Here is a 21,315-nt window from a genome sequence, read left to right on the forward strand (position 1 = left end):
AGAATTTTCAGTCACACTTGCTGAAATGTTATGCTTGCAGAACAGCAACGGGTCTGAGTGAAAAAGACCGGCATTGTGCACGCAGCAGAGGCAGCTGGATAAACAACCAACGAAAAACTGCGAAGAATGTACGAAAACATCGATCCACAGTGACTGGACATTCACCATTTGCTGACGGCAAAGGAAAAGCACATTGATGATATCGCTCCAGAACTATGTGCTGAAAACCCTTTTTGCTGCCGTCTTTATTTCTCACGAAGGTGAGGAGCTTAATGCTGGAAACACTGTTAGTTTTAAACAAAAGGACAAAACTTTCCAAGCAAGTCTTTCCACTGTGTTACAACCAAACATTTTAATCTGAAGCCTGATACTCCGATCGGCTTGAGTTCAAGGTAGCAGATCATAGCCCCCTCACACCAGTGTGTTCCTATGGGGGTCTCTATTATCTTTAGAACATCCTGAAATGCCAATGAAGTATTTTCCATGTTGTAATGGAGGAAACACAGTGTGCACAGCAAGCTCCCTCAAATAGCAATGTGATAACGACCAAATAATCTATTTTATGTTGAGTGAGGGGCAAATATTTCCCAGGACACACCTTCTCTTATAGGATCATTACAATATAGGGCACAGAGAGTAGCTATTCAGCTCATTGCCATAGCTGTTTCACTTCCCGGCTCTTGTCCTGCAGTCTAGTAGGTTATGACTCTTCAAATGCTCATCCAGGCTGCTTTGAAATCTGGGAAGGATTTTGCAACCTTTCCAGACCCCCAACACTTGTTGAGTGAAAACATTTCTTCTCAACTCCCCTCTAAACCTTTCAATTAACATAAATCTATGCCACTGGCCCCTGACTTCCCTGCTAAGTTAATTAGATACTTTACCCTGTCAAGCCCTCTCAGAGTTTTATTTAGATATCGATTTACCTATTTATTAGTCACGTACATCAAAACACAGTGAAATGCGTCTTTTTGCGTTACTGAGAATGTGCTGGGGGCAGCTCATTTATGCATCTCAATTAAATCTCCCTGCAATCTCTTTGTTCCAAAGAAAACCTCAGCCTGGACAATCTCTCCTTGTAACTATAATTCTCCAGCCTTGGCAACATCCTCGTAACTCTCCTCTGCACCCTCTCTAGTGCAGTCACATTGTTGAAAATAGTGATGCCTGCGTGGATTGCAGTATAGCAATCTCATCTGAAAGGCAGCACCACCACCAACCACCTCCCCCCCCCCCCCCCTACCGCCCCAACCCTCCAACAGTGTAGCACTAAGTATTGCTATGAGGCATCAGCCTGGATTTCTATGCTATAGTCTCAGGAGTGGGACCTGAACCCACAACTTTCTGGGTTGAGAACCAACTGTCAGTGGTGAGAGTGCCACCCACTCAGTCATTTTTCCCTCACTTGATGCTTGGCCCGCTCTGGGAAGTTGAGGGATGACTTGCAGCAACACCCATCCTGTTAGCCGGGGAGCCTTGGCATTATTGAAAACTATTTCCCACCATCATCATTGGCAAATCTGATATTCCAGTTGTTCAGTTGAATTTGCTCCCACCCCTCTCCACCCTTCTGAATCTCCCTGCCCACTGATGGGGATTTACAGCTGGACAGGGTGTTTCTTGAAGATTTTGCTCCTCAAAACACATTCATGATATAATTTCATCATTTAAAGCATGGAGTTTCCAGTGCTTTGTGAGGTAACTTTGGAGAACATGTACATCAAGGGTTGTTTTTACATGTGTTATCATCATCCTGTGAACCAGAGACATGGGTTAAAGCTTCCAATAACATTCTGATTCTTTTTTTGGCATCTATTTGATTGTAAAGTGTGATTTGTTTTTGGCTGCCCAAGTGAGGAGGTCTTGAATCAATTGCAAAAAAATGCATTTTTGAGCGATTTACATAACATGGTTCCCAGAGGATTAGTCGATTCCCTTCCAAATCTTCCACAATATTTGAAAATACTCCATCGCTGAGGTAAGTATCTGAACAGAAACAGCTGTACACAAATTATTACAACAAAACCTTGGACTTATAAGCTTCTATACCCTTGTCACTCACCATCATCCAGGACAAAGCAGCCCACATGATTGACACCCCCTCCACCTCCCTAAACATTTATTCCCTCCACCACTGGTAAACAGTGGCTACAGGGTGTTCCATCTACAAAATGCATTGCAGCTACTCCGATAGCCCCTTTCAAGCCATGAACTCTACCACTGGGGACAAGGGCAGTAGGTGCAGGGGAATACCACCACCTGCAGATTTCCCTCTGTTGCCCACCAACTTGACTTGGAAATGCATCTCTGGTCCTTCATCTCCTTCATCAGCACTGGGTCTAAATCATAGAGCTCCCTCCCCAGCAGCACTTCACCAGAAGGATAGCTGTGGTTCAAGAAGGCGGCTCACCACAAACCTCTCAGGGATAGTGAGGGATGGGCAATAAATGCTGGTCTAGCCAGTGACACTCAGATCCTATAAATGAATAAAACAAAATACGCTTTTCTCTCAGAACTAAAATCTTTACTTTTAATTCTCCCTAGGCCTACCAATACAAGAATACTTTTCTTTGTTTTAACCTTTTGCTTTGCACATCTTATTAAAGAGGTAGACATAGTTTAGAATGAAATGTAGCAGTAACTGATTTTGAGTAACTGGTAGACATAATTCAGGTTATTTTAATCAGATTACTTTGGATTCCGTGCCAAGTTTAGTTCTTATCTGTTCCCCTACTCATCCATTACTCTTTACCCAGTTCTTGCCCTGTCATTTCCCTTCTCCTCTTGCCTCAAAGGTGCTTGTTAGTGTGAGGTTCTGATTGCCCACATGCTGGGTGGATTTTGCCCAGTTGGCCTTGCTTTGTGTGTGAGCTTACACCATGATATAAAGTCAATTTGCTCACAAAACGGAATCTGCTTGAAAAGCAAAGGAAGCAGAAACTATACCCAAAACAGGGTTATTTCTCCAGCAAGATCCAGTGAGTGGAGGACAATCACATATAAATTATGCACATAAAATTAATCAGTCACTTACATCATTGTTATAACTAAGCTTGATTGACAGGGGATTTACCCAATCATTTCCACTCTGGCAATAGTGATATCATAATAAAGTTGGTAAGTGAAGAGGAAGTAAACATATTAATGATGTGGCCTGAAACCAGTATCTATCTGAGGATAGGATGCCTTCCACCTGTGAACGTAGGGGAAGGGGCGGTGTTGAACCAAGCTGAGTCACAAAGCTTTCTCCCCATCTGCTCACTTTCTAACATGGATCATAGGAGTACAATTACTGATCAGGAGGTGACCGCCCCAATACCAACATTGCTGCCAGGAAGCCAGTGCTACACAAGCCATCTGTAACACTGGCTTTAGATCTAGGTGGTTCAATGCTGTGCCAATCTTAATCCACCAAGCCAAGAGAAAAGCCACCCATCCACTATTCTTTATGCTGTGATAACTCAGTTGGAGTCATTCTATGTGTTAATGAAGGCTGTCTTATAAAGCCTTATGTATTTACTTGAAAGGAGCCTGAAAATACCATATAAACAGGCATTTCTGTACTAAATAATTTCTCAATCTACACTGAAACCCTATAAGGAAACCCTAGACTTGTACCTCTGAAGAATTTGAGACATCGTACATCAATAGAAATACCACTTGAAAAGGCCCACTATTTCTTAAAAAGCCATTTAGTGTGGCCCACAGGAATTGTGTGGCTTATGTTGGATTTGTAACTCTAGTCCGAAACTTTGAATGTAACCGCCTAATAGAATTCAGGATCTTATTCATGTGTGTTTTTAACTCTTCATCTCATACATCAATTATGTTACATTGCATGTGCCTGCTCATTTCCAGTATGCTTGCATGCGTGAGTATCTGTGCATAAGTTAAGACAACTACTTAGAATTTTATAGTGGTCATGAAGACAGTTGTTGAAAAAGACTGGGATTCATATTGGCATTCTACCAGAGTGCTGGCTGGCCACCAGGAGGAATATTCTGTGTATACATCGCCACATAATTATTGCTGCTCCACACAATAAATGGCAGTGATCTAACCATAAAGAATATATTGAAAAGATTTAGGATTAGTTATGCGAACAACACAAGCAGAAAACACCTCTATAAATGGCAGGTAAACCACTCCGTGGTCACTTTGGGTCTCTAGGTAAGTGCAGTGTGATATGTAAAACATCAATATTTAGCTCACCATTCTTTACATGGCATTTAGCCTGGTGTGACTGTGTAAACTTTTATACTCTGAGGCTGTGTACAGTGGGTTGTTTTGTGTGTACAATGATCTGTAGGTCTTGTCCGGTGGGTCTGTGTTCTGTGTGCTGGATACATTGGGTATAGTGAACTGTGGGTCTGCATACAGTGAGCTTGTGTATTGTATACAATGACCTGCAGGTCTGTGTACATTGAGCTGTATACAGTGACTGGGATTGTGTATAGTAAGCTATGTACAGTAAGGCACAAGTGTACAGTGAGCTGTGGGTTTGTATATTGAATTCTGTATGGCAGGTACAGTGATCTGTGGGTCCGTGTACAATGGCCTGTGTAGAGTGATCTATGGATCTTTGCACATTGAACTGCATCCAGTTAGGCATAGGTCTGTACAAAGAGCTGTGTACAGTGACCTGTGGGTCTGTATAATAAGCTGTGTACAGAGCATGCAGTGAAGTATGGGTCCCTGTACACCCAGTCATGTACAATGATTGCAGGTCTATGTAAAGTGAGCTGTGTACAGTGAAGTGCTGGTCTGTGTGCAGTGAACACTGGCGGGTGGGAGAGCAACGTAGATCTTTTTCCCACTCTTCCCTTCAATTCTGTGCCTCTTCTTCCAGAGCTGATGATTGCTGGTACATCAACCTGAGTGAGTTGACAGTGCCAGTCCTTCCCCACTTCTTCCCCTTTGCCTTTCTTATTGCTCACTCCTTCACTGTGACGCTGCAGAGCCTGGGAAGCTGTCTGCACTCCTTACTAATGATGTGAAGACAAATTTAACAAATTAGAATAGCTTTTTGTTGACTTTTCACCAATCATAGTTTACCCATTTGGAATGTAAAGAAATCATCCAAGCTATGCTAGCCATAGGAACAGCAGGAGTTTGTTCAGCCAATCTCTCGCACTCCATTCTATCAGAAGGTTGTGGGTTTAAGTCCTACCCCAGATATTGGAGCACAGAAATCAGGGTAATGTTCTATTTTGGTGCTGGGGTAGTGCTGCACTGTCAGAAATGCTGTATTTTGGAGGAGTTGTTAAACATAATTGCCTGCGTTCTCAGTTTAAAGATGCCACTGCCTTATTTTGATGAGAAGAAGTGGAGTTCTCCCTGATGTCTTGGAACAATATTTATCCCTCAATCAACAAAACAGATGATCTGGTTGTTATCTCTGCTGTTTGTGGGAAGTTGCTACATTTAAATTGGCTGCTGGATTTTCTATATTACAGCATTAAGTGCATGTATCAGTTGTTTATTTTGGGGGTTACGGTGGGTTGAGATGGGAGAAGGAGGAAATATTTTCATGGATCCTCATTAATCAGGATTCATTCATGTACTGCACATCATGAGCTTTTAAACTGGGTCTCTGACTCTTAGGAGGTCTGTGGGAGTCTTAAATTAAGACGGCAGTAAATTGCATTTGAAAAGATGAGGAATGAGTGAATCAGGAAAAGGGCTGGAGAAATTGGCTGTGCTGTTGATACACTGCATGTTAACAGGCAGAGCAAAATACCATCCCACTCTCTGTGAGTGTCCCGGGACTCAGCTTGTGCTGTGATACAAGTGCTGGCTGGCAGCGGGTTCAGAGTGTTCCTCCCTAATAGTTGCTTGTAAGGACACGGCCACAGTGGATCTGCTCTGGTGATACGGAACCGAGACTAATGAGGTAAGTTTAGCTGGGTCAGGGCTGTTGCCACATTTGATTTCAAAAGCTGAAAGTGTTAGATGTTTTCCCAGTGACCATGTTGGCTCCTCAATCCATATTGCTTTTCAATTCCACCCCTGATGTGGCTGGATGTTGTCAGTTTGGTGTGGGCCTGGGCTTCCTGGGGGTTGGCCATTCAAAGCTTTTCATTTGGTGTTTGTCATCTGTACAAAATACTTGCCGTCAGTCGATTGGGGGAGTTACTTGGGAGAGGAAATAGTTGCCGGGAACTGGAAAAGAAAAAGTCACAAGTGAGTTTAATTCTGTCCAGAGCCTGTCACAGATTCAACTCCAATTCCTGGAGCACAGGCTACTTCAGTTGTCATGGAACCTTGTTACCATTAGGTCACTGTAAGAAGGTTTAGGCCGACTTGAACATTCTTCACACTAGTAATTGATCTTATTGTGGTAATTACTCCACCCAAAGCTTGAGCCAAAACCATTCCCATCTGTTATTCATTGCATTCCAACTTTTACCCATAAATATCTTGAGGCCAATTATTTGTCATAGGTGGTCCCTTGGGATTGAGAGAGAGAGAGAGAGAGAGACACACACACACACACACACACACACACACACACACACACACACACACACAGTTCCCCCTTCCTCAGTCTCTTTATGGTCTCCTAACTGCCTCCCTCAGTCACACCCTCTTCCGATTCCTTTCCCTTCCTTCCCTCTTAGCCCCTTGCCGCCGCCTCCTGATTGCATTGTTGTTCTCTGCATGTTATGTGTTTTTTTTTGCAGCTTTATTCTAGGAACTCATGACTGAAGTCAGCCAGTACAAGAGTTAATGTTTCTCCCCCCTCCCCACCCCCACTTCACAAAACTCCAATCACGGTATGCCCATTAGAAAAATAACTTCAAGAAAACAACTTCACTTAACAAGAACACATTCCTGTTGGTTATTCAACTGCAAGTGATGTGGAATTGCTTCAAAGTAATTGGAGAAATTCCACTTTCACTGATAAGGGGATTGTGTTTAACCTCCCTGCCAAATCCCAAATGATGCTCCTTTCCCCCATGTGGAAGTGTCTGAATAGACGCAAGGGGTAAGGGAGCATTTTGTGAGGCTTCTTCTCCAGAGCTGAGTCCTGCTGGTAGATAAGGCTAACCACTGTCTGTGGCTTCTCAAGGTGCACTTGGTACTGGTGATGCTCTGGTTCAAAAATGGAATCTGGCATAATGAAGCCTACTGTCCCCTCATGGAAATTTCAATCAAAAGGGAACAAGTATGGTGGTGGTTAGTTTATGGGACAAGTAATCCAGAGACCCGAGTTCAAAGTATGGAAGTTAAATTCAGGCAATAGTCTGGAATTTAAAAAAAACAAGTCAGTAATAATGATGACAACAAAACTACTGTATTGTAAAAATTCATTTGATTCGCTAGTGCCACTAAGAAATCTGCTGTCCTTAGTTGGTCTGGCACATGTATCTCTAGTTCCACCAATGTGCTTTAATTAAGGGCAACTATGAGGGCATGAAAGCAGACCTTGTTAAAGTGAACTGGCAAATTAGATTAAAGGATCAGTCAACTGAAATGCAATGGCAGACATTTAAGGGGATCTTTCAAAACAGACACAATCCAACAAGAAAGAAAAATTCCAAGGAGAGCACTCATCGTCTGTTGACTGTTAACTGAAAAGAATTAAAGGTAGCATCAAGCATAAAAAAACATATAATAGCACGAAGACAGGTCAGAAGATTGGACAGCATATAAAGAAGAGCATAAAACAACTAAAATTGTAATACTGAAGGGGAAAAAATAGAGTGTGAGATAAAATGAGTCAGAAATGTAAAAGCAGATAGTAAGAATTTTAGGGAAGATTCTGTTAAATTGGAAAATATCAAATGTAGCTTCTTTATTCAAAAAGGAGGCAGACAGAAAGTAGGAAACTACAGGCGAGTTAGCTTAACATATGTCAATGGGAAAATGTTAGGAAGTATTATTAAAGATATTCTAACGAGGCACTTTTATTACATAGGATCTGAGTGAGTGTTCACTGGTGTACCAAGCCATAGATACCGCTGAGCAAACTCCTTAAGAAAACACATTTTGTGTATGTTAATCACTGTTCTATAATTTTTATTTATTTGTGATATTTCAGCTTCTCTTTAAATTACATGTCCCAATCTTTATTTAGTGTCATGTGTGATGGTAAGAAGTTAACTTAAAAAATGCTTTCTTGTTAGCTGTCTGAAAATTCTTTGATTATAACATTTGTTGGGTGCCAGAGACCCCATTTGAACTGACCCCTGACGGTCATGGGTGTCAGAAAAGGGTCACCCCAGAGATTGCAAGATCTTTGCAGGGAGCTTTGGTTTAGATCAGCACTGAGTATCCGAGACTGATACAGGACAGAAGGAGGCCACTCTACCTATCGTACCTATGCCAGCTCTTTGAAGAAGCTTTAATCCCACCCTTCAGCTCCTTCCCCACAGTCCTGCTAATCTTTCCTCTTCAAGTATCAGGATGCTGGCACATTCATTCAGATACTGCTACCAATGGTCCCACTGATCAAGCACTCCATCGTGGACGTGGGTCTGGCTATTTGCTGTTGAAAGCAATGCTGTTGAATCTGATCACATGCTAGGCCGAAACTGTCATTTCTCGCAAAGGCCCTCTGGCCAGGAGCTCGACGTGCTTTGCTGCAGAGCGCAATGCTTCAAGGCAGCCAAGTGTTAGAGCAAAATTAATTAACGTTATGTTTGTCTGTGCAGTTGAAAGAGCAGTGGAGGATCACACTTCAGCTGAGGCTTTGCAACAGCCAAACAAAGTAAATTTGAGCCTTATCAAAGTCATGGAATTTTTCTTCAAGGAATTTTTGTTTAAGGAATTTTTGCCTTGTCCATACCATTGGGAGTGCTTGTGGGGAACTTGGGCACACTTCCTAACTGCTCGGGTACCAGGGAGCTGGGAGTTGGTTAATGGCGCACTTGTTTCAGTGTAATTTGTTGTTGGCTCGAAGGTTTAAAGAAATAGGCTTCGAGTCTCACGGCATAAGGCAAGTTTTGAAAGGAAACATGTTGATGATTGACCACAACGTGAGTGAACCTGTTTCATCCTGTGTTTTCAGGGAGCTGTCTAAACATTTTCAACCAGTAAATGTTTTGCTGTGTATGACAGGGATAACATTCTTGCTGCATATTATCATACATCGTTTATTCAGTGAGAAAGAAGTTCACGTACACCACGGGGAGGCTGGCTTAACCTTCTTAGTGGAACAGCAGTCTTCAATTGCCAACAGCATGAAACTGTAGCCACGATCAGCCCAAATTTATCCGGATGCAAATTTACCTGCTGAGGTGCTGGCTATGTGGTGGCGAAGACCTTGAGAGCAGGCAAGGATTTCTTTTTCAAATAGATCCCACCCACTGTCCACACGTGCAGGAGAGCCGCCATTAGCCGTGGGCAGGAAGCCCAAAACATACAAGCAGATCAATGTGTTGTAAATCTGCAGCATGCTGGTACAGTGTACTTGTGGACTATCAAGCTGACAGTCTTCACGCTATGGTAAGTGTGATAGAGGCGCTTAACATCATGAATAGTTCTGGAAAATTCAACAAGCTGTTTACCCAATCTATTGCAGTAGGTGGTGATTTTTGTTTTTGACTTTTGATGTATTTATCTGCTGCTAACCATGTGTCAGGGGGAGAACGGAACTGATTTGCATTTCTACAGAGCCTCTCACAACCTCAGGACATCCCAAAGTCTCTTACAGCCAATGAGGACATTGAAGTAATGTAGGAAATGCATCAGTCAGTCTGTACATAGCAAGATCCCACATGGTTACAGAGGGTGTTAAAGGTACCATGGCACTATTGGAAGAGGATGGGAGATTCTTGGTGTGCTGGTCAACATTCTTCTCTCTTGTCTACGTGTTAGGCACTTCCCAGTCAATCCCTGTCAGACTCTGTCTCGATGTGATGGTCCGCTCATTCTTCTGAACTCCAGTGAACGTTGGCTGGTCTTCCTCGGTCTCTCCTGATAACACACTCTCCCTCAGCCCAGCAGCAGTCATTCAGGCCATTATAGATTTGAACCCTCTGGGGAAAATAGGATTAATAGGAATGCCCCTGAGCAGTGAAGCTGGATCAATTGTCTCCATCAATCAACTTCACCCAATCAGATAAGATCTCCTAACGAACAATATCAATCAAGAAAAAGATTAATTATTAAACTACATTAATAAACCTTTGCACTACAGAGCATATTTATCTTTACAGGGCTTTCCTTGTGGAGAGATTTTAATGGACAGACGGCTCACATGTTACGGGGGGGGGGAAGAGGGGTGGTGGTGGGGGTTTTTAATGAGAATCCAAGAGTTTTATGGTTACTGCCAAAGAGCTAGCATTTTTTTTTGTATTTCTGGATTTTTTTTATTATTTAATTACTTGAATTTAAATTCCCTCATCTGTCACATTGGGGTTTTGAACTCGTGTCCCTGGATCAAAGGACCAAACCTCTTGCTGCCAGTTAAGTAACTTACCCACTCTGCCATCGTATCCATCTGTAGGCTCCACCCCACTGCTCCCACGAGCAGCTCAGTCTCTCCTCCCCCCGTAATCCATTGGGAGTCAAACACTTCAGAAAGAAGTCCGTCTTTCTTGCTCTGAATGGTGTCACCAACAGGCCCCTGGGCCTGTACTGGACTTTCATGACAGGACAGAACGAAACTCATGGGCTGGGACATCAGGAGCTGATCTGGGTGGTGCAGAAATTGAACAGATGTGCTTGGAAATTGTAGACTTCCATTTTGGGCTGTTGGCAATAGAGACACAATGGAAGCAGCAGAGGCTGTGCTCTCTTTAAAAAGGGAATTCCTGTTTAATAAACTTCATTTATGAGCTCCAGCGATTCCTTTGTGTATCAGTGCAGATACATTGAATGCAGCCTCTGTGCCCCAACACCCTGCCCACAACAAGCATCCCAGTGGCTCCTGGTCTCTCTGTGTTCTCTCACCATGCAGCCTTCTTGCTGAGCTGAACAGGCCATTGTCCAAACACTGTAGCCTTTGCAAAACATCACACGCATTAGCTGTTTATACTTGGGGTAAGTCAGGTCCTCCTTGGGCCAAGGCCCTTCAGCTTGAATGCATCCCAGATTAACTGCTTGCATTGAGCAGACATCTGGGCACAAGATCTCTTCTAATGTCTGAGAGTCTCACAGCTGAGCCTCAGTAAGAGGCAGAATTTAAAATTCAAAATTTGAAAGGCTGCCCTTTTTCCTTTGTGATTTTAAAGCAATAAATATGAAACCTCAGAAATTCAATAATGTAAATCGTTTTGAACGTGTTACATTATTGAAAATTGATTTTCTTTTTTGCACCCCCCCCCGGAATAAAACATGAGAATCACTCATTCTGGGGTCATTCCCAAAATTCAACCAGGAATATTGTGGAGTGGGTTGCACTTGAGGTGATTTCTGTAGCAATCACACACAGAGTGATGCTGTTCCCTGTGCATGCTCCTTTTAAAGCACTGTGGGACAAATGGGAGCAAGTTGCCCTGGGAGCGAGTGTCACTGGGTATGCCCAGTAAAAACATATTTAATTAACAACACTGGATTGGGCCTTCTGCAAGGGAGCCCCAGACTTATTGTTTATCCTTTTGGGTCCCCTGCATGGTTTCCCCAACCCTGGCCTTTATCTCACTCTTGATATCCTGACCACGCTACCCACACCAACCCTGTGATTCCCCAGTGTTAAAGGCCACTGTTCCTCCCCTCCTCCCCCCCCCCCCCACCCCCCAATGATCCCAAGGCCCAGGCCACAACTCTGTTCTACCAACCATTCTTCCTCTCACTCAGCCATCTGATCTAGCTGACCCCTGACCCAGTAATCTCCCCCAAGCTAGCTATCCCTCCAGTCTTTGACCCAGTGATCTCAAAAGCTCTGCAACCCAACTTCACTACTTTAAAGCAAAACAGGTTTGTTAATATATTGAGCCAATCTACTGGTGGCAGAACTATTGCTTGCAAATCACTATTGAGAGCTAACATTGGCTGTAGTGCTTGCACTGGGTTAGGAGAGTGTTAGGGTCAGTTGCTGCAAAATCCAGCAGCATGTTTCCCAGCAAACAAAGGTGAGTCCTGTTAATTGGTCGCAACTTTGAGAGGAGGGCAGTGTAGGGGTGCTGACACAGCCGTCCTGTATTTTTAAAAAGCAAATTGGTGGCTCTCTATCCAAGGGAATGCCAATCAAATGTGTTTCCTGGAGGGGAAGATCCTGGCTGACCCATCCCAAGCAAATATTGGCAGAGGACAGCAGAACCAAAGCTCCAGAGTCATCCAAAAGTCTTTCTATGATGGGGCAGGGCAGATTCAATCTCTCCAGAAAAATGAGAGCAATGGACTGAATGGCCTTCCTCATCTTTCCTATGCTATGGCCTGTGAGAGCAAAGGTGTCTGCCAACATGCCTGCTCCCAAAATGATCCCAATTTAAACTTTGAAAGGATGAATATTAAAGAAAAACCAAAGAGCGCCAATGAAGAACAACCTTTGGATAATTCCCCTTTTAACTGGATGCAAAATTTATTCTCCTGCCTGTGTTTTTTGTAACAAACTGTATGGATTGCCAGACAACAAGTTCCTTTTATATTGCATCTTCACTGCAGCAAAAACGTCCCAATGGAATCACATGAGAGATACTAGGGCAGGTGATCCAAAGCTCAGTTAAAGGGGTAGTCTCAAGGAGAATTTTAAAGAGGAGAGAGGGAAGGAGGTTTAGGAAGGGAATTCTAGAGCTCAAGCCCCAGGCAGCTGAAGGCACAGCCGCCAGTGGGAGAGCAATTAAATGTGTGGATAGCGAAGGGACCAGAATTGGTGGAGATCTTGGAGGGCTGCACACCTAGAGGAGGATTGAGACTGTGGAGGGATTTGAAAACAAGGATGAGAATTTAAAAATCAAAGTAATTGCTTCAATATATATTTAGTTTTCCAAGTAAAGTACTGTACTTTCAACAGCAAATGAAAGGTTGACTCATTATAAAGGATTATTATATTATTGTGGTTAACCAGACCCTACAGCTTGGATTGGGAAATAGGCACTCTGAATCGGAACGTGACGCAAACTGTAATTCCTGTGACTCTTTTCTAAATAAAACTGGAATTACCAGGAATTTGCAGCAAAAACTCCTGCAGTTAAATAGTGTGGGTGTAGACAGGAAACGGGTCGGAGTTTTGAAATGTCTGTTTTGGTTGAAAGATTAATCTGCCAAGTGTTTGCGTCAGTGGAGCTGTCCGTTTCACACAGGGCTGTCAGTCTGCAACACCCTACTCCGGTGGAAGGGGGTGGGGGGGGTGTTGGGAGAAAGCAGGGGGATGCGGGACGCTCTCAGGGAAGCAGGGATGTGTCTCAGGAAGCCGTCGATCATCCCTTCTCATTCTCTTGTTGCTTTTGTGCTGTGATCCTCCTTATTGTTCCCTCTTCCTTATCCTGCTGCTTGTCTGGAGTGCTTTAGTCAGGATGAAGCCTAAAAGTGCTACAGAGTGCCGTGGAAATGCTGGGCGAAGCAGGGTGAGTCGCTCAGCTTTCTATGTGTTTTCTGCTGTCATGCGCACTTGATTCTTATACTCCAAGAGGCAGCCTTCGGTAAATGAGGCAATAAATGACTTGGATTATTTAGAGTTCTGCTGGGTCCTCTCCACCCACTGCAGGCACTGACTACTCACTGGGGTTTCAGGGGCTCTGCTTGCCTTACAGTCCTTCATCCAGCAATTGACGTTTGGTGTGTTTTTTGGCTGGATGGGGCATCACGCTTAATCCCAAGGTCCTGTTCCCTATCTGCCACTCCCACAGGTGTACCTTCCAGCAGATGCGACTGGGAACCCAGGCTGTTTGAGGCTGCCACCTCAGAACAGCACAGATGGAGTACTGCATCAGCAGAGCTGCTGACTTGCAGATGTTAAACCAGGGACCTGTCAGTCTGTGCAAGTGGCTCTGGAAAAATTTGAAGGAGAGCAAGGAATTATTCTGGTGTCTTGACAAATATTTCTTCCTCAACTGATAGATTCATCTCGTTCACGGTTTGTAGGATCTTCCTGTTTGCTCGTTGGCTACCAGGTTTACCTACAAGCCAACGTAAACTACACCAATGAAGCAATTCAATGGCTGTCAAGCATTTCGAGTGTCCTCAGGTTGTGAAAGGTTTTGCTGAAAGATAAGGGCGTTTTTTTAAATTCTTCTCCACAACCCAGGGGTAGTGAGGCAAATTGCAGCTGTCCTGACTCAGGACAGCTGGGGATTCAGGCTGCCACCTCCTGGTGGCTACAGCACACTTCATCATTCAACCTGGATGGTGACTGAGGACTGGGGCTATTTCCTACTGGGCGTGCAGGTACTAAAGTCAGGCACAACAGAAAACCCAAGAGTTGTGCATGATTCCTTCAAGCCTGTTTAAAAGGTGATCATTCACTCGGGCCCTGGTAACAAGTCTGTCTTTGTCTCAGTTAATGTGATGGAGTCTCCTCTCCCACTGTAGGAGAGGTGGTTCTGTGTGACTGGAAGCTTGAAGCCAGCATGAACAGGACGACTCTTCTATTCCAATGGCTTAGCAATAACTAATCAGCTGACACAGAGTGGCAGATGGTCAGTACACTTCTGTTTGGTTATATTTAAGATTACATGGACCTAGACTGAAAATGACTTTGCTTCCCATTGGCTCATTGGACAGCACTCTTGCCTCTGATTCAGAAGGTTGTGATTTGAGCCCCCCTCCAGAAATCCAGGCTGCTGGCACTCAGTGTGGTGCTGTTAGAGTCGTGTTCTTTTTAGATGGGATGTTAAAATAAGGCCTTGCTTGCTCCCTCAGATAGATGTAAAGAATGGCACAGTCCCTATCACGTTGTTAGTGGGATCTTGTGTGCAGCATGACTGCTGTGGGGCTACATTAATTCAGAAAGCACATTTGCAAAAAGTACCCCATTAGCTTCAGAATGTATTGGGATTGTTTGAGGTTGTAAAAAGCCCCAAGGAGCGTCTTCTCTTTTCAGCCATCTTCTGCCCCTTACTGTGTCAAATTTTACCCCCACAGATCCTGGCTCTCTGGCTGTGGGTATTTGTGTGATCAAGTTCACACCACCTGTTCCCTTGTGTTTGCTTTGACATTGAACGGAAGCAGAAATAGCCCCATTAAGAACAGGCTAAATATTGCTCTGAATGCAGTGCACTTCCTGCCATCTGGTAGCACAAAGCCACATAGGACAATTAAAGGGCAACAGGCAGCTTTTCCAGCATCGCTCTGAATTGTTTTAAGCTCAGTTTGAGAATAGCCTTTGTTTCTCGGAGGAGTCCGGTTACAACTTTGCTCCCAAACTTTGAGCCAGCTTTCTGCTTCGTGGGCCCTTCACGGGCTGTGATGAGGTGTGGTGCTGTGCAACAGAGCACAAGGCAGATCTGGAGCCCAATCCACTTGTCCTTGAACATCAGAGACAAAGTTCAAGGTGAGAGCTTTTCTGTGAGGGTGACCATGCCTGTCCAGAATAGAAAATAAAGGAACACGGTGTGAGCAAGCGTGCAGAATATACGTCGATGTGCGCCTGTGTGTGAGAGTGTGTGTTTGTAAGTCTGTGAGCCCTTGAACATCAGTGTGAGCAGGAGCCAAGTGTGCTTGCATGAGCACATGTGATCATGAGCACGAGATGAGTGAGCCAGTGAGTGTGAACATGAGTCTGCCTGCTAAGGTGAGCATGAAGTGAGTGTCAGCACACAAGTGTGAACATGAGGTGGATATCAGCATGCATGTGAGTGTAAGCATTTTGGGAAGACTATACACACAATGAATGACAGGATCCAAGGAAGTATTGAGGAACAGAGGGACCTTGGCATACAAGTCCAAGGATCTCTGAAGGTGGCAGCGCAGGTTGATAAAGTGGTGAAGAGGGTGTATAAGATACTTGCCTTCAGTAACCAGAGCAGGGAAGTTATGGTGCAATGTTATAAAACATTGGTTTGGCCACAGCTGGAGTATGTGTGCAGTTCTGGTCGCCACACTATAGGAAGGACGTGAAAATTTTAAAAATCTGCAGATCCTGGAAATCTGAAACAAAAACAGAAAATGTTGGAAACAGTCAGAAGATCAGGTAGTATCTGTAAAAACAAACATAGAGTTAACATTTCAGGTCCAAGATGCTTCATCAGAAAAGGAAGGATGTGATTGCACTGGAGAAGGTGCAGGATTTTAAATCTTAATGGATTTAAAATTATGAGGGACATGGATAGGATAGATAGTAAGACACTTTTTTCCCATTGCAGACATGTCTAAAACTAGAGGACATTGGTTTAGGGGACAGGAAATTTAAAGGGGGTCTGAGGAAGAATTTTTACCCCCAGAGGGTGGTTGGAATCTGGAACACACTTCCTGAGGGGGTGGTGGAGGCAGAGACTCATACCACATTTAAGAAACATCTGGAGAAGCACTTGAATCGCCAAGGGATAGAAGGCTACAGATCAAATGCTAGTAAATGGGATTAGTATAGATGGGTACTTGATGTTAAGCATAGACATGGTGGGCCAAAGGACCCAATTCTGTGCTGTATGACTCAATGACTGTAAGCATGTATGTGTGAGTGTGAGGCATGTGACAGCACACAGATATGAATGTAAGTGCCCCTAAGTGTGAGCATGTGGTAAGCATGAGGGCAAGATGGTCCTGAATGTGAGGCAGGTGTGAGTGTGCAGGAGGTGAGTATGAGCATGAGGTAAGTGTGAGTGCAGGCATGTGTAAGCATGTGACAAATGTGAGCATGAAGGAAATGTGAGTGCATATGAGGTAAGCATGAGTATGAGGTGATTGTGAGCGCTCACATGTGAGGATGAGGTGGGTGTGAGTGCATGCAAGTGTGAGCGTGTTCTTACCAACCCCCATTTTTTTATTGTTCGTTTATGAAGATGCTGGGACCAATTTTGCACTGGAGTTTTCCCAATGCAGGGAAGGAGTCAAACATTTCCTGCTGGAGTGACTGCAGGTCTTTGGCTGAACCCACCCAAAATTGGGCCGGTTTGTTATAATACCATTCAAATGATACGTGCAATACTGGACATTTCTTATTGGTTGTGCCAGTGTGACACTGCCCTTTGGGGCTATGTTACGTTAGTGTGTGTCATTTGGGGTTGCAGGGGTCAATTTGGGGAGGGAATGCCAAGCCTTGGGTCCTAGACAGTTGAAGGGAGACAGTGGCAGACAGATTAAAATCTGGGGTGGTCAGGAGGCCAGAATCTATCAGTCTGAATACAAATTAACAATTGAGCCAGCATCAATTGTCATTTGTGGTAGGGAGTTTCAAATATCTCCCCTTGTGCATGCCACAATCAGCAGTTAGAAGTGTTTCCTAAATTCTCTCCTGGCTCTCATTTTCAGATTCTGCTCTCTTGTTGCAGACTCCCTGAGCAGTGGAAATAGTTATTGGAAAGCAAAACAATGCAGATGTTGGAATCTGAAATATAAAAAAAAACTGCTGGAAAAACTCAGCAGGTCGGGCAGCATCTGTGGACAGAAAAACAGGGGTACCATTTTAGGTTAATAACCTTTCATGAGAGCTCAGAAAAGTTAGAAAGCCTAGTTCTGATGAAAGCTCATTGGCCTGGAACAGTAACTATTTCTCTCTCCACCAATGCTGTCTGAGCTGCTGAGTGTTTCCAATATTTTCTGTTTTATTTCAGTAAAATCAGTTTTCTTCCATCAATCTATTAAATCCCCCTTCAGACTTTGCAAACAGAATCAACTTTTCACCCCTCTTCCATGGAATACAATCCTTGTTTGTGTAGAATCGAAACTTTGGAGTTCAGATATCATTCTGGGAAACATGCATTTCTCTTCCTCCAAGGCTTTGGTGAGAATGTCTAGCCCTGAGGAAGTGGAAAGCTGAGATTCTGCTGACAAGTGGCACAAGTTACAAGCTGGGAAATTACTTCCCCCAAGTGGCTCATGCTCCTTATTCAGTGAGCAGTATGACTACTCCTGCTCCTGTATTTTTACAGGTTACTCCTTGCTCTGGCCTTCAATGGGGCAGCCATATAGTCAGGCTCCATGCTGCTGTGTTAGGAATAAGGATGTCAGACTCGTGTTTGCTGTGCCTGAATATTGAGTTTTGACAGCTGCAATGCCCTCGGAGTCGAATAGTTCAACTGGCAACATCATTGATTTCCACTAGACGTTTCTGCAGGAACCTGAGCTAGAGAAACCCCAGAGAACTGCTAAACAGAGATAGGAAGGTGTTTGGGGCTGTGGGGAGTGGTGTAGGTGCCGGTGAGGGTTACAGGGAAGGGTGTAGGAATTTGAGAAGGTTACAGAGGTAGGGAAGTCTGGAGGGGATGACAGAACAGGGAGAGGTGAAGGGACTGGAGGAGATATGGAACAGTGAAGGAGCTGGAGAGGGTTACAGAGATAGGGAGGCGTAAAGGAGCTGGAGGGGGTCACAGAGACGGGGAGCGGTGTAGGGGCCGGAGGATCTTTCGGATGGGGAGGTGTATAGTGGCTGGAGGGATTTACAGGGCTAGAGAAAATGAGCGGACTGGAGAAACGGAGACATTATGAAGGGATTTGATACCAGAGATGAGGATTTTAATGTTGGATGTGTTGTTGAAGTGGGTGTCGGTGAAAGGAACGTAGGATGGTGCGGATTTGGACATGGGCAGCAGGTCAGAATAAGGTTAGGCTTATGGGTGTTGGAACAAGAAATAGAATCATTTTGGAGCTGGGAGGGCGGGTCCATTTTCGCCTACCACCTTTGAGCTGCGCTCTGTTCTTTTTTAAAATCTCGCTTTACCATCATCTGCAGTGTTTGTGTGGAAAGTCTTGTGTTTTTGCTGTGAGTTGCTGTAGTTGCCAGCCAGCGCAGTAGGTGGTGCCATTTCCCCTTACGGCCGGCCATCGTCCTGTTCCCGGGCCGCCTCCTCACCCGCAGCCATCCTCATCTGGCGGTTTTCTCGTTCGCGCATTTCCTCGGAAAAATGGAGCGTGTGCGATCAGGTTGTGGGAAATCATCCCAGCTTTTAATGGCTTGTGGGGATTCGTGTTAATGAGAAATGCACGTGGTGTTCGGCGTGAATCGGGAAACCTCTGCTGGCAGTTCTTGTCTCAAGAAGTGAGGTGGTCACACCACCAACACCTTGCATTTACGTGGCACTTTTAAAGTTGCAAAACATGCTAAGACCCTTCACATTCTTCGATCACATAATAGCATTGGTGCCAATTTTGATCGGAGAATGCGAAGGGGTACCCAATAGCTTGGTTTGGACAGGTCATTTTTAAGGAGCGGCTTAAAGGAGGCGAGAGAATTGGAGGGCTTCGGGGAGCACAGGGTGATGGGGCCTTCACCAGGAGCCCAAGCTTCGATGCAGGGACCTTGAGGGAGTGTATGGGGCAGAAACGGCAAGGCGAGGTCAGAGGGACGGGGGCCTGTAGTTGTAAGATTTAGAATTATGACACATTCGTTGGTTGCTGTAAGAAGAAATCAACAACAACCTTTACCATGACAACATGTCTTACGACGTCTCACGGGAGTGTTACAAAAAGACATGCTGATTATCATGGAGTGCTAACTGCCCATTACTCAAAGCAGTCACAGAATCATAGATATTTACAGCACAGAAGGAGGCCCTTCAACCCATTGTGTCTGTGCAGGTCAGAGCTACCCATCTTAATCCCAGTTCTCAGTGGTAACCCAACAGGTTACAATGCTTCAAGTAGTCATCCAGGTTACTTTTTAAATTGCTGAGACTTGCTGCCTTCACCCGCTTTCGTGAAGTGAGTTGTAGACCCTAGCACTTGTAGAGTTAAACATTTTTTCAACCTCGTCTCACCACCCCACTTTCCTTCTACTCAATTACCTTTAATCTATGCCTCCAGTTACTGATCTCTCTGCTAAGGGAAATTGGTCCTTTCTGTTTACCCAGTTGAGGCCTCCCATAATTTTATACACCTCAGTTAAATCTCCCCTCACCCTCCTCTGTTCCAATGAAAACAAACCCAACCTGGCCAAACTCCTCATCCAATATTTTGGAGACATTCATCTGTTTATTTTTAATATGGTAACCAATTATTTCAAAGTTAGTCATTGTTAGTACTGTTGTGTGGTATAAAAATAGCATTACAGCCTCACAGCAGGTGCCCATGTGCTGACGACTTGGTATCACTTATCAATTTGGTTAGAGCCAGCGTTTGATTTATTTCTTGCATCCTAGAAGGGAAGAGATCATCCTTTTCAAGTTCCTCATGCAGGATAACTAGCTGTTTTCACTCAGTCTGTTCACTAATATATTGCTTACATGTTACTTTAATGACTGTGCATTCGAATTGCCCATGTGGATATTTCAAAATATAAGCAAATTTAAGATTAAAAAAAATGTTAATGAAATTTCAGCTTTGTGTATGTTTGGGTCTTTATTTAGTGCTCTCATAGTATTTAAAAAGTGAATTTGAAAGCTCTGCTTTTTGCTCTCTGGTTTGCTGGCTGTGAGAATGTTTTAATGTGATTGGCTGTTCAATCAGCTTGATGGGTGCCAGGAATCCCATTGAACTGACATGCAACAGCAGGAAGTGTGGGAACAAGGAAGTTTTGGCCATAGAGGAAGCAAGATCATTACAGGGAATTTTATTTGAGGTCGGCATTGGGGGTTGTTGCTTCACTTTTGACCACAAGTTCTGGGCTGGTAACTTTCTAATCTGTTTTCTGTCAGGCAAAAGTGCAACACAGCCCCTAATGGCTATCAGAAGGAGAATATAGCATGATTGTGATGAATCCCAAGCCTAAAGCTCAGATTAGACCATCCTTGGACAAGGTAGCAATCGTCCAGCAAACAAACTGGGGTCACTCCTTGCAGTGAGTTAAAAGTCCGTGGGAAGTTATTGATAGAGCTGGGCCACACAGCATATCACTGACAAGCTCAACATTTATTGCCAATCCTTAATTGCCCTCCAGACAGAGTGGGTTGCTAAACCATATCAGAGTCGACCACTTTAGTGTGTCTGGAGTCACATATTGGCCAGACCAGGTTAGGCATTAATGAACTGGATGGGTTTTATGATGAGTCAGCACTAAGACAGGCTTTTTTAAAAATTCCAGATTATTTAATTTCCACAACTGCTCTGGTGGGATTTGAACTTGGGTCTGTAGATTGTTGGTCTAGGTCTCTGGATTACTCATCCAGTAATTTAGCCATTGTGCCACCACTGTAACCAAGTTGAGTGCCTGCACTGAGTTTAGTTCAGTGGGTGCCAGCAAGTCTCCCAGGATACCTGTGGAAAAGATTTAGTCCTAAAACATCAGACACCTGGAAGTAATGCAACTCTAAATGAGGAACCGGCAGCTAGGGAATGCAGGCTAACAGAGCAAAGCACAAATAAACCTTCCAGAGGCAATAGCTTTTCTCAAATAGC

The 21,315-nt window shown here is 44.1% G+C and overlaps 1 protein-coding gene across 11 annotated transcripts in view; it reads left to right on the forward strand.

Annotated features, from left to right (window-relative positions):
- LOC127567065 (tensin-2-like) overlaps positions 1-21,315 on the forward strand; it is a 190,163-nt gene that overhangs the window by 27,680 nt on the left and 141,168 nt on the right. Inside the window, exon 2 of one of the 11 annotated variants that reach the window (XM_052009754.1) lies at positions 41-260. The exons of 8 other annotated variants lie outside the window; for them this stretch is intronic. Coding sequence is in view for 1 of the 3 variants with exons in the window: in XM_052009748.1 (XP_051865708.1) it covers positions 13,404-13,454 (51 nt within the window). In the remaining 2 variants the exon portion in view is untranslated. Of the gene's footprint in view, positions 1-40; positions 261-13,274; positions 13,455-21,315 lie in introns of those variants that run through there. 2 more of the 11 variants (XM_052009748.1, XM_052009750.1) reach the window with 2 other exon arrangements.

The sequence above is a fragment of the Pristis pectinata genome, chromosome X, assembly GCF_009764475.1.
Source record: "Pristis pectinata isolate sPriPec2 chromosome X, sPriPec2.1.pri, whole genome shotgun sequence".
In the NCBI taxonomy this organism is placed as follows: Eukaryota; Metazoa; Chordata; class Chondrichthyes; order Rhinopristiformes; family Pristidae; genus Pristis; species Pristis pectinata.